Genomic DNA, 18218 nt, shown 5'->3' on the forward strand with positions numbered 1-18218 from the left:
AGGACTATTCAACTATTAGAAGACATATTGAGGGAATGTGTGATTGATTTTAGAGGGCATTGGGATAAATTCATACCTTTGTATGAGTTCTCTTATAATAATATTTATCACTCCAACATAGATATGACACCGTTTGAAGGACTTTATGGGAGGGTATGTAGATCATCCATATGTTGGTGTGAAAAATGTTCAAGATAAGGTATGGAGTATTCAAGCTAAGTTTTTAGCAGCCCAGAGTAGAGATAAGAAGTATATGGATCATAAGATACATGGCGTTTCAGACCAGTGAGAATGTTCTTCTTAAGGTATCACCCATGAAATGGGTGATGAGATTTGACAAGAAAGGTAAGCTAAGTCCGCGATACATTGGTCCCTTTGAGGTTCTTAAATGTGTAGGACCAGTGGCGTATAAATTGGCTTTACCTCCTAATTTATCGAGAGTTCATCCGGTATTTCATGTGTCCATGTTGAAGAGGTATCATGGTGACGGGGATTAAATCATTAAGTTGGACTCAATTGTGTTAGACAAAGACCTCTAATATGAGGAGGAGCCGGTTGCAATTTTTGATCGTGATGTGCGTAAACTGAGGACCAAAGAGATTAAGTCCGTGAAAGTTCAATGAAAGCATCGTCCAGGTGACGAAGCTACATGAGAAATTGAGAGGGACATGCGAGACAAGTATCCCCAATTGTTCATCGTTTTAGGTACTACTTCATTCCTTATTTAGCCTGTTTTTCCTAAGTTGTCACTCGAGGATGAGTGATGGGTAAATTGGTATCTATTGTAACGACCGGGTTTCGTCGTGATAGAAAAGCCAATGGGAAATAATTTTGGGTCGAAAAACTTTTTCGTAGTAACTTGGAATTTGTCAACACAATCCAGATTTGGATGAAATCGGAGTCTTTAAAGTCTAGAGAAATCTGGTAGCAATTGGGTGATCTAATTATGTTTTTGATTACATGAGTAGTTATATAAGTCATTAAGAAATCCGTACAACTTTACGGAATTGAATTCGGGCGAGTAGAACTCCCGAAACTGATCTTCGCGTGAACGGTTATTTTCTGAGTGTCGTTGGTGGAAGTTGTGTTGTGAAATGAGGATCTTAGAATTATTAAAATAGCTCATTGTTTCGTGCAAGCCGCTTTGGCGGTGATTTTTGTCGCTCTGGCGGGGTCGTTGTAGCGGGGTGAGGACCGTTGTGGCGGGCCCGACTTGACTGAAAGTTGTAAATAAACCCCAAAACCTCTTTATTCTGCACCTTTCGGCTTTTAGAGCTAAGGAACGAACCCCAGACGATTCTTGACAATTTTTCACCATTCTTAAGGCTAAAGGTAAGATTTTAACCCCCGAATCCGTTTTTCGATCCGTAGAACGTAATCTAATGGGTAATTATTGATGGGGAATGGCTTTGATTTAGAAATTATGGTGGAAAAAGCCCTAATTTGGATAGTTGGGATCATGGGTATGATCTAGGGTTGTTAGAATTGTGAGTAATCCGAATAATTAGTGACTATTTATTGATTCCCGAATTATATTGATTGTTTGTAGACCAAGAACAAGCGGAACGAATCCGAAAAAGGGAAGGATCAAGTTTCTTATGGTTTTAAGCTTGTTTCGAGGTAGGTGATGATTGTGATTCTATGATTGTGTGATGTATGTTTGTTCTTGCTTCATTATGATACATGTTTGCATGTGAATGTTGCATTATTGATCACATTAATCGTAAATGAGGATAGATGAATGATGAATGCCATGAATCATGACTTGATTGTATGATTATGAGAATGTACTTTGTGATTGTGATTGTGGCTTGTTGAATGGATCGGGTGTTGCGTTCCAATACACTAACTTGGATCGGTTGCCACGTTTTGACATAATTATGGGATCGATTGCCACGTTCCAGCATAATCATTGGATCGGGTACCACGTTCCGGTATGCTAACTCTTTGGGGTTGGATTCCATGAGAGGACCAATGACTTGTCATAATTGTGTATCTTGAGACATGCAAAGTTGTTCGTTGTTCGTAAATGTTGATAATATTGTATATGTTCGATATATGCATGTGATTATATTGTTGTATTGACTTATGTGTGTTACATTTAGTGGGGTAGCCGCGTCATTCTACCAGTACACTGTGGTTGTGTACTGATTCTGCACTTGCTCTTTCTTGTTGAGTGCAGGGCATCTTCAGGCAGCTATTGACAAACCTCATTTAGAAGATCAGTGATCGCCGATCGAATTCAAGGGTGAGCCAGTTCTTCTAGGCTGCCATGAGTTCTCCTTTTGTCTATGTCTACATTTCAGACTTAGACTTTCTACTTAGTTAATAATTCATTAGTTGGAGTTGTGACCCTTCTTGTTTAGACTTTGGTTTATTGTTAGATGTTTTGGTACATTGATTTTCAGGTTCTAGGTGTATTTTTCCGCATTGTTTAGTTGTTAGATCTTTTGGAAGTTTATGGGAACTTCAGTCTTTAGCTATTTAACTTGCTTCCGAAACTTAAATGCTTAGTTTTTGGTTTGAGTTGTAGTAGTGGTTCTCCCGTCGGAAGGATAGTGTGGGTGTCAATCACGATGGTTTATATCGTGATATATAATTATTATTGATGTATACTCAATATATAATAAAGTATACAATTAGTATGATAAAATTATACCTTATATTTTTTCCAATAGTTTCAGAAAAATAATCAAGGAAAATAAACGTACCTTCAATTACCTTTTTTATGTTGTGTTTAAATCACCTATATTTGAAATCCACTCGCTCTATTAATTTGAGTTAGCGTTACATAAACCCAATAAAAAAATAAAGTGCTCTCTACTAAGAAATTTTCCACCCAAATATACTCATATATGCTATTGAAACTCATATCATAAACGAGAGAACCGGAAAAGAATTCTTATTGATCAAAAACCAACTCTCAATACAATGATGCACTACTACTTATATACAACTGAGCAGTGTAACAAACTAACTACTTTGGCAGGTGAAATGACAGGTTGCTCCTCAGTCAATTATCCAGCTCTCATTTACAATACTATTTACAGACAATGATGTAGCAATAGGTCCAGGTATACCTGTCATATTTGTAGCTATATTGATTCCTGAAGTTCCTGCTTCTTCTTTGTCCAGCATATGCAAAATTTTCTGATATTGTCCTTGAGTGAAAGTAGGTTGAGCTGCTAGTGCTGAAACCTCTTGTTCTTGACCCTCCTCTTTTCTGCAGATTGGTGCAAACTCATGTTGCAATATTCCTTGATCAACTCTCACTTGATTTGCCTTCATTCCTTGCATCTCCCCTGTGCCATTTTGATCATAACCTGAACTAAAATTTTCAGGTTGTTTCTTCTTAAACTTCTAGTGAGGTGGGTAGCCATTCAACTTGCAATAATCACAGATCTGATCCCAGTTTTTCTTCTTCAACTATGGAGATCTCATGTTGTTCCTCTGTATATTTCCTCTCCCGGCATCATTGCTCCTTTGAAAATTTCCTCTCCCTGCATAAAAAGCAGTAGGCTCTAGTGTTTCCCTCCTTGATTGTGTACCTGTAGTCATCTCTGACCTTCATCTGCCACTATCATAGCATATGCCTTACTAACATTTGGTAAAGGATTCATCATTAGGATTTGGCTGCGAGCTTGACCAAACACTTCATTCAACCCCATCAAAAATGCAAACAACCTCAAATAGGCTTGTTGGTCCACATAAACTCTCGATTTATCACAATTACATGATGGTGGGGGACAAAAGCATCAAATTCATCCCATAATAACCTCAGTTTCATAAAATAACTAGAAACAATCAAGTTACCTTGATGTATTGTACAAATCTCTCTGTGCAGCTGGTAAATTCTGGATCTATCAACCTTGTCAAATCTCTCATTGAGATCACTCCACATTGTAGCTGCATCATCAGCATACACGATCCCACTGAGTAATTCCTTAGATACTGTATTCATGATCCAAGCTAACACAAAGCAATTGCACTTCTCCCACTGTTCCTCCAATTCCAATTTATAGTTACTCCTCTTGCATGATCCCAACACAAAGCCAACTTTACTCTTTGCTCGAAGATTAATTAGCATAGATCGACTCCATAATGAGTAGTTCTCCATGCCTGTGAGTTGCACTGTAGTTAGAACACATCCAGGAGTATCAGATGGATGAAGGTAAAGAGGATGATTCCTCTTCTTCTCAATTTCTTCCAGAGTTTCAGCACCCTGTATTGCAGACGTATCTCCAATCAATGTTGATTCTCCAGTAGTCATTATTCCTCTGCTTCCACAAAGGATCTACAATGGCGGAACCTATTCTATGCAGTTGAATCGAATCTCGACTCAAGGCTCTGATACCATATTGAAACTCATATCATAAATGAGAGAACTGGAAAATAATTCTTATTGATCAAAAACCAACTCTCAATACAATGATGCACTACTACTTATATAAACTAACTACTTTACTGTGCTAACTAACTCTGACACTTTCTAACTAGCTAACTAATTTACACGTGGACAATTAGTGGACAATTAGCTATAGTTTAATTAACTAACTATACAATCAATCAGTGTTATTAGCCAATTTCAATATATGCTTCATTTTAACAAGAAAATAAATAACGTTTCATTTTCTGTTTCTTTCTTTTGAGTTTAATTTCTTCAAAGCCTCCACTTCTTTTATATTAGTAAAATATAAATTTTGTAAACTTAAAAATAACGGATATGTGAAGACAACTTAATAGTATTAAAAGAGTAATACTATTCATGTATCATGTAATATAACTTAAACATCTTATAAAATACTATCAGTATGTTTTGACTGATTATGCTAGTTATATATTGTACTTTTAAATTATAAAATTAGAATTACTTTAAGCAATTATCAATTTTATCTTCACTTAATGGTGTGATTTAGTTTAAATATATGATCAGCCGTTAATGATTTTGTTTTTACTTCAAATCAAATAAAAATATTTGACTCAATCCACTTTTTGACTTTGTTCTTCACATGTAGTTGTTTTTATTGGAATATATATGTATACACTCCCCCTAGAACTAATTAAATGCCATGTCAGAACACGTTTGAAATGAATGCCACGTCAGGACACGTTTGAAATGTCGTTAAAATCAGAATTTTATTATAAGAATTTTTTTAAAAAAATATTAGAATTTTTTTTACTATTTGAATACGTAACTTAATGGAGGACTCAAAATTTCTAAATCGTGGAATATTTGATTGTCTTTATTTTCAAAGTTACTTCTATTGGATGCTCAATCAATATCTTATATATATATATATATATATATATTATTATTATTATTATTAAAAATTTATATTTGATATATAGTATAATTTTTCGGTGAATGTGTTTTTAGCTCTACCCCTAATAATTAGGGCCTAATTACAACTACATGTTCCCAACTAGGCAACTACAAACGATCTACTCATTTTTAATCCTTTTCTCAAATACGTGTAAAGAACTTTTAGAAAATGTCTTGACATATTTTAATTTGTTATAGCATGTCAATTTATTATTCTGATATTCTAAATTTACTCTTTTATACTCCTTCTATTCCATATTAAATGTGCATTTTGCTAAAAATATTTGTCTCATATTATTTGAGCACTAACTAAATTAAGATAAAATTAATTAAGTATTTTCTATTTTACCTCTATAATTAATTTGACATTTGGAAATTTAAATAAATTTTGAAGATTCAATTTGTTTTTTTAAGAAACTAATTAATATAAATAAAGAAAAAAATAGTAAAGTTAATTAATGTATTAATAATTTTTTTAATTATCCTGTAAAATAAAAAATACCCATTTAATATGGGACGGGGAAATATGAGATTCCAAGGCCTTGGATCATATGCATGTACTTCATCCATTATTAATGCATTACTTATTATTCCAACGGTCTAATCAATTAAATTTTTGCATTCAAATTTTCAAAAAGATAAAAACAACTTGCTGAAATTTCTGTCTCTTTGATATTCATCGATTTGATTAATTTAAATTTGTGTTGCTCAAAGATTTTTTAATGGGAAAATGCTAGATGAAAAATGGTTATTTTTTAATTACAAGGATCGAAAAGTAATTATTTATGAATTTTATCTAAAATACTACTGAGAGTTTTACGTGTGAAATTTGAAACTCCATAACTATAATTCTTTTTCAATTATAGGAATCGAAAACCATTATTTATGAATATTACCCAAAAATGTTACCAACTATAAAAAAATAAATTATTGTTATAATTCGAAATTGAATTTTATCAAAAAAATAAATCTTATTCATCTCGTCATATTCATCGATGGTAAAAAAATAATATAGAAGTACACCTACTCCTCATCCCCTTGTCTCCTTTGCCCATCTAAATCCGTGACTCCCTTGAATTTAGCTAAAAGATTCTTCTCACACTAACTATTTGTACTATTCCTCTTGTTTATATTCACATGATATATAGTTTGAATTCCAAAAGTTAAATATGAAACTTTTTAAATGTGATTTACTTATACATTTTTGAATATATTTTTTTTTTATCATTTTTTGTAATTTTTTATATTTTTACGTAATTTATAAATATGTATATTATTTTTAGAAAAAACATAAAGATGGTATATATATATATATATATATATATATATATATATATATATATATATATATATATCCAAAAACAATATATTCAACGTTACCCCTCGATAGAGATGTTGATTTTGATAAACTATTGAGTTTAATAAAATATTTTTAAACAATTTGAAAAAGGAAACACAGACGTAGAAGAAATAATAAAAAATAAAATAATGCAAAAAAAAAAAAAAAAAACAACAAATAGAAGAAAGAACAATAAAACAACGAAATAATGAGATAATTAATCAGAGCACAAAAAACACAGCTAAAATCCAAATGAACGGTCAAAAAAGAAATTGACTCTCGAAAAGGGAATATATATATATGAGAATAGTAACAACAACGAAATAAGGTAAAATTGAGAGCATTACACAACAAACATAAGAAAAATCAACAATAACAATAAAATAATGTGATAATTAACCAAAACACAAAAAAACACAAGTAAAATCTTAATTCACGATCAAAATAAAAGATTTGACTCTCGAAATCCAAACTACAACAACAATAACATATCCATTATAATCTCACTAGTAAAGTCGAAAAAAAAATAAAATACACACAGACCTTACATCTACATCTATAGACACAAAAACTATTTTCGATAGACATTCGACTCGAAATCCAAACTATGTACTATATATATGCACTCATTCTAACAAAAAAAAAAAGTAATTCTCTTTCATTCATTGAAAACACACAAAAAATTAAAAAGTTCTTGAACTTTTTACATCAATGGGGAACTGCAATTGTTCAATGAAATCAGTAAGAGATTCAAGAAAATCATCAGATTTAAATTTTGCTCGTGTTATGACAGATTCAGGTGAAATATTAAACCTTAAAGGTCCCAAATTAGTTCGACAAGTTCTAAATGAATTCCCAGGTTACAACATTTTCAGTTCAAATTGTTTGTCTTCTCCATTACATAATCAAGAATTGCTCCTTGATGGACAATTTTACTATCTTCAACCTGTAATTCAAAATAAAACAGAGCCCATTTTAGTAGAAGAAGAAAAAACAGAGCAAATTCGAGTTTCGTCGAGTTTGACAAAAGGGTCAGCAATGGAAGTTTTGCCTGCTCAACGAGAAGGTTGGTGTTCTCGTTCTGTTTTATTTTATTTTATGTGACACTCTGTTTTTTTATTTTGTTGCTCCAACTTTTTTCAAAAATGTTATCAAGTTTATGTTTATTTTGGAGGATTTGACTTTATTACATTTTAAAAAAGAGTTCAAGCAATATAGATCACTTAGAAACCTTATTGTTTTACAACTTTACTATTGTTGCTCGGACTTTTTGAAAATGTGGTGTCGTTATCATATTTTATAAAGAGTTTGAGTAACATAGATCACTTAGAAATCTTATGTTTTATAACTTTACTGTGGTTGCTTGGACTTTCTGAAAATGTCGTACCATTATCGTATTTTACATAATATGTATTGCTTTTTGAAGGATTTGATATGCATCCAATGACATTTTCAAAAAGCCCAAACAACGTTGATAATTAGGAACTTTATATTTATAACTAGCTTTGTTGCTCGTACTTTCCGAAAATATTGTGATTGTGTTAGATCCATAAAAAAATGTTATTTTTGGAGGATCCGGGTTTGCCAACTTATTCACGAGTCTCTTTAATTCAGGTAGCTAATTAAGCGCATATATCTACCAACAAAGACAAATTAGAATGGTAATCTATGCTAGGAGTGCCCCTTACCTTAGACCTTAAGTAGCTGAAGGAAGCATGAAAGTAAGCAAGCAAAGTCTCAACCCGAAATCAGTAGCCCTCAAGAAATAGAAAGGAGAAAGCCCATCTCTTTCCAGTAGTATGTAGCTTTACTTCCTTGAACTTCTATGGAGGGCTTAGTTAGTGCGTTTGAGGAGCATAGATAATTGGAAAATAATTTCTAGAGAATTTGACATGCATCCGATTATATTTTCTCTAAAAGTTCAAACAACATTTAACTAACTTTTAACCAAAAAAAAAAGAGATAAGTGTCAAAAACACACCTAAATTATCTCTTATTTTTTAGTTTCATACTTAAACTATTGAGAGTGTGAGTTTCATACCTAAATTATCACTTTTTAGTTTGAGAAACACACCTCAGTGGTGTGTGTAATGCACTCTCTCTTATATTTAAAAAAATCTTGATACGTGGCATTCCACATGGATAAAATATTCCATTTTTGACAAAAATTAAATAATAAACAATTAATATTAATTAAAAATTAAAGATTAAAGTATTAGGATTTAGGAGTAATATCCAAAAAAAATATTTTTTTTTAAAAATAAAATTTAAATTATTTTTCTTACCTCACTCCACGTACCCCCTTTCCCCGCCCCGACAATCCCCCATTCTTTTTTTTTTTTTTAAAATCTTTTATAAAATATTTTAATAAAATTTATACTTCACCTCCCCCCTCCCAAAAAAAAACCACTCACTCATCCCCCCGACCCCCGACCCCCCACCCCCCACCCCAAAAAAAATGGATATTATTTTATTTTTAAAAAAAATAGAAATTTTACCCATCCTATTTAACCCTTCCGCTCCTAATTTTTATTCTTCTTTTACATTTTTCTCATTTTGTGTTAGATATGTACGTACACATATTTTTAGAAAAAAAATCTACTAGTGTACCGAATATAACATAAATAAATTAAAAATTAAAAAAAATCTTGTCGTGGCAAGTAAAAAATATTTTCGATATGTATATATCTAACACAAAATGAGAAAAAAATTGGAAGCGGAGGGCTAGGTGGAGTGGGTAGAATTTTTTAAAATAAAATAAAATAATATCTAAATTAGTATTTGAGGGGGGGGGGGGGTGTGGGGAAGTGATTGAGTGGGGTGAGAAAAATATTTTACATTTTATTTTGTGAAAGAAATATTATTTTTTGGATAATAATTTTTTAATTTTTAATTTTAACTAATACTAATAATTTTTAAAATTTTTGTCAATTTTGAATGTTTTGTCCATGTGGAGTGTGATGTGACAATTTTTTAAAATAAAAGAGAAAATGTATTACACACACCAATGATGAGAGTGATATAAAAGAGAGATGTGTGTTTCTCAAACTAAAAAATGATAGTTTAGGTATGAAACTCACACTCTCAATAGTTTAGTCATGAAACTAAAAAATAAGAGATAGTTTAGGTGTATTTTTTACACTTATCTCAAAAAAATAGTTTAGGTATGAAACTCACACTCTCAACATCTAACTTTTACTGTTGCCTATGTAGTTACAGGAATATTATGGCATTTTTAAGACTAGAAGTTTTAAAATTTAGTTTTTCTTTTTCTTTCTTGTACTTGTGTCCAGTCAAAAATCAATGTATACAATGACTTTATTGCATTTCCTCAAATAATATAATTGTTGTTCAGATTCTTCAAAAATATGGTTAAACTTGTATTGATTTCTCTAAAAATACCCTATTTATAAAGAGTTTGACACACATTCATCGATATTTTCAAAAGTCGAGAACTAGAGGTGTTTGGAGAGTGAAGTTAATCATCGCCTCAAAAGTTTCATTTTCTATTTCATATATATAGGTGTTTGGAGAGTGAAGTTAATCATCAATCCCCAACAACTAGAGGAAATTTTTTCAGAGGAAGGGTATACTGAGGCCTTAATTGAACAAATGAGAATAGCTGCAAATACAAGTTCAATTGCAAAGCATACAAGAAGTACTTCTTGTGGAGTAAATTGGAAATCAACTCTTCCTAGTGTATATAAATTGCCCAATGAAAAGCAAAATAAAATACTTGCATTGGATCAATCTTCCACTAGCAGCCCTAGATGATGACGTGGGCCCACGTGACACGAATTCAAATTAATTAAAAAATAATTTTCGAGTATATATCGAGATGATGAGAAGTGGAGTAGCCAAAAAAAATGGACCGTCGTGGCATGTACAAGGATCTTTTACTATGTTGTTAACATGATTTCTGAGCCTTCGATGATGGTTTGGATCCCACGTGCCTCGAATTTGAATTAGTCAGACAATGAATTTCAAGTATATATCGAGATGAAGAGAAGTGGAGTAGCAAAAAAATGGTTCGTTGTAGAAGGTAGATTAGATTTGACTACGTATAAGATTACTAAAGTATTTTGATCTCATTATAGTGGATTGACACAACAATAGCGCCAACGTGATTTTCACCATCCACTATATATAATTTTTAACGTTATACATATATTGTAATTTTCCGGCCCTCTAGCTCCGTCCCTATTTGCAAGCCCTAGAAAAATGATCAGCCCTGATCTAATGAGGGGAAAATTGTCATCTTAGATATTTTCATTTCTATGTTTATAGGAATTTAAGTGGCATATGTTATGCCTCTTTGTATGAATCATGATGAATAATATTTGCTATTAGAGAGTGAATTGTATTTAGCTTGATCTCTTATTTTCATATAAATTGTCTAAATCATATTTTAATTAATCATTTAATATTTGAAATTTATCTACAATCTATATAAATAGCTAAATTTGCTAAGTAGTTATATATTTATTTAATCATCTGATATCTGAAATTCACCGATAATCTATATAAATGGCTAACTTAGATAGGTAGTTGTATATAATATAGGCAAAATAGTCAAAAATGCCCTTGCCGTCAATATTTTAGTTCAAAAATGCCCTTGCAGTCAATACTTTGGTCCAGAAATGCCCCTATAGTTACTAAATGGGTCAAAAATGCCATTTTTCAAATACATATATTTTTTTCCCTTTTTAAACACATCTTCTTCATAATTAAAATATTATTAAAAAACCATGTTCTTGTTTTCTTTCTTTTAAAATCACTTTAACAAATAAAAAATGTAAGAAATATTTTTTTCTTCTTAATCTCATTTTATCAATTAAAATAGAATAACTTCATATACCCTTTCGACAGATAATACATGTCATATATATAAGATCATAGTATATATCCATCATTGATTTATATTTATATAAAGATAAAAAATAATTATAATAATTTTTTTATTAAAATAAGAAATATTTTCATTTTTTATTTTATTTTCTGAATTGAAGTAAGATAAACATTTGCTAATTTAAACAAAATATTAGTAGAAAAAAATGTGTTGAAAATAAAATAAACAATATATTTATTTGAAAAATGAGTATTTTTGACCCATTAAATAACAATAAGGGCATTTTTGGACCAAAATATTGACGATAAGAGCATTTTTGAACCAAACTACAAATGGAGGGCATTTTTGTTCATTTCGCATAGTTGAACATATTTTGCCCTTTTCCCTATAATATGTAGTCTTTCCTTCACTATTCAATTTACTCTCACCTAGGCTATAACAATATTAATACTAGTAATAGTCCAATTTTTTATTATCATGATTCTTATCTGAATAGTAATAACACTGGGAATCTAGATTCCTGTCTTTAAGTTCGCTGGTGAATTATACATCACATGTGTAACTTTCACCTATGGTGACCAAATTTTACCTATTACTTCCTCTGCCACATATTAGATGAATATCTTATTAAAAATATTTTCACTTATTAAATCAGAATAATATTAATTAAATTTTCTTATTTTGCCCTTACAATTAATATGACCTTTGAAAGTTTAAACAAAATTTTAAAATTTAAGATTATTTTTTTCAATAGACTAATTAATATAAACAAAGGGTAAAATAGTAAAGTTAATCAATCTATTAATGATTTCTTAATTATCATGTAAAATAGAAAATGACCATCTAATATGGGACAGAAAAAGTATACTAATAAAGCCACAAAACTTAATTTTTGTCAAGTTAAAAAATTGAAATATGTGTGGATTGTTCGAGAAATAAATATAAATAGTTGTAATTTATAACGTAGTATTCGATATCTCAAACTCCAAGAAGTAACTAATTTCAACTTATATTCGCACTATCATTTTCTATAAACACAATATAATCGACAAAAGATGTTCAATGAATAATTTTTCGATGAAAATTATTCAATTAACCTCCTTTTCGCACCAACCGCCATCCCCACCCAAAAAAAAAGGTTGTTAATCAATTTAATAGGTACTATATGTCGTGCTTGTGAAGAATACATTCAGATTTGAAGTTTTATGCAAAGATGATAGGGCTTTATTGAGATTATGAATTATAAAAGTATTAAATGAACGATGTACAAATGGATGCCTAATTTATTGTTCTCATTTTACTTTTTTCCAATTTATTGCTTTTATTCCAAATTCAAGGTATTCATGCAAATTGCAATTCTTTTAATTTTCTTGTCTTGTATAGCTTTATGGAAAGGGAAAAGGGTTAATATACTTGTTAACTTTGTCATTTAGAGTTGATATATCTCTCGTTATAAAAATGATTCATATATACGTTTACTATTTCACAAATAGCTCACATATAATGGAAGTGAAAATAAATTAATTTTAAATTATTATTTAAAAAGATCCATGTAAGAATATATTTGATCCTTCTGACACGTATTTCTTTGACTTCTTTGATTTAACGGCTAATTTGGATTTATTATTTTGATGATCAAATTTATTTTTTCACTAATTTCTTATAAAATTTATTATAGATACCAAAAATTTATTTTACAAATATAAAAACTAAGTTAAAATATAGCCGCAAAAAATAGTTTTTTTTTTTTTAAAAAAGCACAAAATATATTAGCTTTAATTTTTTTTTCTTACTTTTTCCATTGACACTTCTTTCTTTTTATTTCTCAATTTTTTACACTTAAGATGAAAGAGAAAAAAATATGAATAAGAAACTCAAATAATTATAATCAAAGAAGTCAAAAATAATTTGGGTGAAAAGATCATATGCCCCTTCATGACTTTTTAAAAATTAAAAATCCGGAAAACAAATTCAAAATTATTTTTTCACCTCCTTTAGATGAAAAGGATATATGTGAGCCATTTTTTGGAACGATTTTCTATAATGATAGGGGTATATGTCACCATTTTTATAACGATAAATGTATATATGAGTCATTGTTATAACAAATTTGAAAAAGAAAAGGAATATTATAGAAGAATCAACTATTTTATTTTGCTGGTTTTCTTAATATTTGAATTTTAAATATTGAATTAACAGCAAAAACAACGTGGCCTTAATGGCTGAAAAAGTTTTGATTAAAATACTATTGATTCTTGAATGGAAAAATGGATATAAAATGAACAGGGGTGGCAGGCAGAGATCCTAGGAATATGAATCAAACGCTTTTATAAAATGTAAAATCAATCGTTTCATCTTTAAATAGAGACTTTATTTATATTTAGCTTGAAATAAAAATATTATAATCAAAAGCATTTCGTCATGGCACGAATTTAAATTGTCACCAATCACCTTCTTGGCTCACTAAGAAAAGAAAAAGATCCACCTCGCACGTGAGGAGCGTGTCAAAAGATATAAGTTAGCTTACTAAAAAGAGTACGTATGATCTTTCTAACTATTTTAAAATATTAACTTCTACGTCATGTTTGGTTGTAGTTTCTATATATATATAACAATGAAACTTCTCTAGAAAACTGACGTAATACTTTATTTAATTTTCGTAAATTAACTCCTTTCATACAGTTAACTATTTTTAAATTGACCTTCTCTTTACATTGTCAAGTTATCACTTTTACCTATTATAGTAACTAAATTATCTTATTTTTAAAGTTACATTATAAAAATTGTTGTACAATAGAAATAGTAGAAAAATCTTTGTAGTAATATTTAAGGCACATACAACATTATCCTTAAATTCAATTTGTCAAAAAAGTTTGGGTGGTTTCAATTTTCCACATTATGAAAGTCATTAAAAGGCTAGCTAATAAAATGTGTTACTATCAATTTCTCTCGTTTCAAAGTCAAAAGCAGACTTTCTAGATATTTTCAAAAGATACACTAGGATAAATCTCATAAGTGATACATTTGAGAAGGGGGTGTATATATATTTTTATTTCTATTTTGAAAAAGTTTAAGTTGTTTTCTATAGATTATTGACTTATGATATTTTCAAAAAAATAGAAAAACATAAATTCCAAAAGGAGGACCATGTGTAAGTAGTTTTTAGATTATTTTCGATGATCCTTCGGCTCATGATATTTTCAAATGATGATTTTTATATGTTTGAGATATTAATATAGGAGTGTTACTTTTCATATATATATAGAATGAGAGATAAAGAGATTCAGGGTTATAAATGGATCGATTTTTTTATTTTCACCGGAGATTAGGAATAGATGGACTTTCTATAAGACTCATTTTATTAACATGATTTAACTACTTCAACAACTTTAGCGGCTTGTCCAGTTACTCAAGATTCTACATTATTTTATTTTCTCATGTTAATAACGTATCGTGATCAAATTGGATGACTTTTTACTTTTATGAATCACGTGGAATAAAATTAATTCCTATTATATATATATATAGAGAGAGAGAGAGAAGGGGGTAGCCTTAACAACACAAAAATATCATAAAATGGGTTGTGCTATAAGGAAACAAGAAAGAATAAATGAAGATCAAGCTTTACTAGCAGTACAAACACATTGTAATTTTCTCCTCCTTTTTTATTTATTTTTTGTTTATTATTATTATTATCATCATCATCTTAACATTAACTTTATTTTATGACTGAAAAAAAATATTATTTTGTGATCTGCAGTTTCTTTGGAAGATGTGAAGTCATTAACTGAACTCTTCAGAAAATTAAGTTGTTCAATTTGCAATGATGGCTTTATTAGCAAAGTACTAATTCTAATTTCTTTCTTAATTATATATTTAATCATAATTAAAAGTCTAATTCTCAATTTCTTTTTTAAAAAAATTGTTAACATTATTTTTGTTACAGGAAGAGTTCCAGCTTGGATTATTCAGAGATAACAGGAAGCATTCACTGTTTTCAGACAGGGTGAGCCAACTTCTACTTAGCTCATGTTATTACGGTAGATCGACGAATTCAAGATTTAAAGTTAGTGAATTCATAATGAACATTATCTTGGTATATAACATGCTTTACTCTTTTTTTTGGCATTTATAATTCGAATGGAATGTAATAGGTTCAGTTGAACATGTAGAACTTGTCTTAGATTCGATCCTATATTGCAATGACCCTCATTCTTCCGGTATGTACATTTTTTACTAAAGCATACCGATCATAGCTATAGTTTAATGAGCAAATATTATAGTGCAATAGAGGTGAATTCAGAATCTAGAATCTGTATAAATATATTATATAATTCAAACCACTTGCAATAAGTTTAGTTGCATCTGGAGTCAGGAGAACGTGTGTTAAATTTAGAGCAAGTATAATATAGAGTCAGTAGATTTAAATTAATAAACATAATCTTATAATTATACGACACATTAGAATTATTATTTGTATATGTATATATATCTTGAATTTTTAAAAATAATGAATTCGGTTAAATTCGTAAAAACTCGTGTAATACGTGTAGATGTTCAACTTGTTTGACTCTAACAAGGATGGGCTAATTGACGTTGAGGAATTTATCCGTACACTAAGCATCTTTCATCCTGATGCTTCTCAAGCAGAAAAAATTGCTGGTAAGAAAACTATTTTTCGAAAATATTATTTTTTAATGTTTGATTATTAGAAAATATTTTTTTTCTAAAACGTTTTTCACAAAAGATGACTTTCTTTATTCTTTATAAGCCAAAAGTCATAAGTTAGGATTTCTAACTTATGGCTTTTGTCTTATTTTTGTTATTTTGGCTTTAAAATAAATGCTTATAAGCACTTTTTAACTTTACCCAAACACTTCAAAACTGCTTAAAAACTATTTTGGCTTAAAAGCACTTAAAATAAGTCAATCCAAATGGACACTAAGACTTATATATTATTAATATCGATCTTTAATATATAATCCTCAAAAGTTTCATCAGACTATCCAATTTGCTAGACGCTTTTCTAGGAAATATTTTTCACTCTCCTTAACAAATCATTTAAAAAACCAAAATAATAATAATAATAATAATAATCAGATTTAAAAATTAAAAAAAATTCGTCGTACGAATAAATTGAGATTATGGTCTCTCATTGCAGTTGCATTTAAACTATATGATATATGGCAAACAGGCTTTATTGGACATAAAGAGGTAAATGCATATTTCATTATTTTATACAATATGATATTTTTTATTAATACAAGCTAGATAAGCCTTAATTTATTTCACTAAGATAATTTTCTGATTTTTTTTCTTGAATTTAATTTGAATTTAGGTGAAGGAGCTTGTTTTTGGGCTATTATATGAGTCAGAATTGATACTCACTGATGATATAGTTGAAGAAATTATCGACAAGGTATATATGCTACGAAATTCGTCCCTAATTTATCGCAACATAAGTCGTAGCTAACAAATTTTTTCAATAATCCGTTATTAAATAAAATTAGCGAGGAATATTTGCTTTTCAGTAACAAAAGTTGTTTGTCACTAATTATTCTTATTTCTTTTGTACTGCCAATTATTAGCTAAAAATTATCCTTACAGGGTGTTTACACCAAAGATGTGAATATAAGTCATTTCTTTTAATTTATTCACATGTACATTTGATTTAAGTGACATGTATTTTCACTTTAATTTTTAATTATAATAATATTAAATTATTAATTAATTTGATATAAATACTTGATGCGAGTAAGTAATTACTATATTATTTAATTACTTGCAACTTACTGAGAATATTGTCATTATCATATAGTATTTATACTCTTAACTAACCCATATTTAGTGCTAATTAATTTATTTTGTGGATGAAGACAATTGAAGAAGCAGATTCTAAAGGGGATGGAAAGATAGATATAGAAGAGTGGAATAATTTTGTAGCTCATAATCCATCTTTGTTGAAAAATATGACAATTCCATATCTCAAGTAATTCTCTAATCCTAATTCACTATATATACTTTACCTTTTATAAAAAATATAATATAATAAAGTCAAAAAAAAAATTAATCATCACAATTTAATATAAGTGAACTTAGCTATTATAAATTTTCTTGTCATTTTACAAAATTCACAAGATAAGTTTTGTTATTTTGTAGGGATATCACTGTTTCATTTCCTAATTTTGTGGTGAATACACAAAAGAATGATGAGATTTACAAGGATTTCTGACTTATAATGGTGGTGACATGGTGAGTACCCTTCAAGAATATATATATATATAGTTGTGTTTGCAGGGAGTATTCTTTTACTCTATGTTTATATAGGAATTTAAGTGGCATTTTGTTATGCCTCTTAATATGATTCATGATGAATATTTTTATTTTGCTATGGGAAAGTGAATTGTGTAATTTAGCTTGATCTCTTATTTCCATACAAAAGATTTTTAATTTTTTTTATTTAGCTATATGATATTCAAAATTTACTTACAATCGATATAAATAACTAAATTAGCTAGGTAGTTGTATATAATATATAATCTTTCCTTCACTATTCAATTTATATTTCTTGATTTTTAAGTTCTATGGTAAATTATACATCACATAGGGTAAATTTCACATATGGTAATCGAACTCTACCTATTATAATAGTAAAGCCACAAAACATATTTTTGTCACGTGAAACATATGTGGATTGTTTGAAGCCA

At 29.3% G+C, this 18218-nt stretch overlaps 2 protein-coding genes across 2 annotated transcripts; both read left to right on the forward strand.

Moving 5' to 3' along the window:
• Positions 1–7353: 7353 nt before the first annotated feature.
• On the forward strand, positions 7354–11004 carry LOC125814575 (uncharacterized). The gene is made up of 2 exons (XM_049494039.1): positions 7354–7728; positions 10186–11004. The coding sequence occupies exons 1-2, from the start codon at positions 7374–7376 to the stop codon at positions 10434–10436; spliced, it is 606 nt and encodes a 201-aa protein (XP_049349996.1). The 5' UTR covers positions 7354–7373; the 3' UTR covers positions 10437–11004.
• Positions 11005–15078: 4074 nt separating this feature from the next.
• LOC125814581 (calcineurin B-like protein 7) lies at positions 15079–17743 on the forward strand. The gene is made up of 8 exons (XM_049494046.1): positions 15079–15157; positions 15272–15354; positions 15458–15517; positions 16065–16173; positions 16673–16725; positions 16850–16930; positions 17388–17500; positions 17671–17743. The coding sequence occupies exons 1-8, from the start codon at positions 15088–15090 to the stop codon at positions 17741–17743; spliced, it is 642 nt and encodes a 213-aa protein (XP_049350003.1). The 5' UTR covers positions 15079–15087.
• The last annotated feature ends 475 nt before the right edge of the window (positions 17744–18218 follow it).

This window comes from Solanum verrucosum, unplaced genomic scaffold, assembly GCF_900185275.1.
Source record: "Solanum verrucosum unplaced genomic scaffold, falcon-dt-bn FXZP01000268.1, whole genome shotgun sequence".
Taxonomy (NCBI): Eukaryota; Viridiplantae; Streptophyta; class Magnoliopsida; order Solanales; family Solanaceae; genus Solanum; species Solanum verrucosum.

What these genes read in the sequence shown, in the direction of transcription:
- LOC125814575 (XM_049494039.1), top strand. Translation starts at nt 7,374, where the DNA reads ATGGGGAACTGCAATTGTTCAATGAAATCAGTAAGAGATTCAAGAAAA. An exon ending in TTTGCCTGCTCAACGAGAAG is followed by an intron (nt 7,729 to 10,185) that starts GTTGGTGTTCTC and finishes TCATATATATAG; the next exon opens with GTGTTTGGAGAGTGAAGTTA.
- LOC125814581 (XM_049494046.1), top strand. Translation starts at nt 15,088, where the DNA reads ATGGGTTGTGCTATAAGGAAACAAGAAAGAATAAATGAAGATCAAGCT. An exon ending in GCTTTATTGGACATAAAGAG is followed by an intron (nt 16,726 to 16,849) that starts GTAAATGCATAT and finishes ATTTGAATTTAG; the next exon opens with GTGAAGGAGCTTGTTTTTGG. An exon ending in TTGAAGAAATTATCGACAAG is followed by an intron (nt 16,931 to 17,387) that starts GTATATATGCTA and finishes TTGTGGATGAAG; the next exon opens with ACAATTGAAGAAGCAGATTC.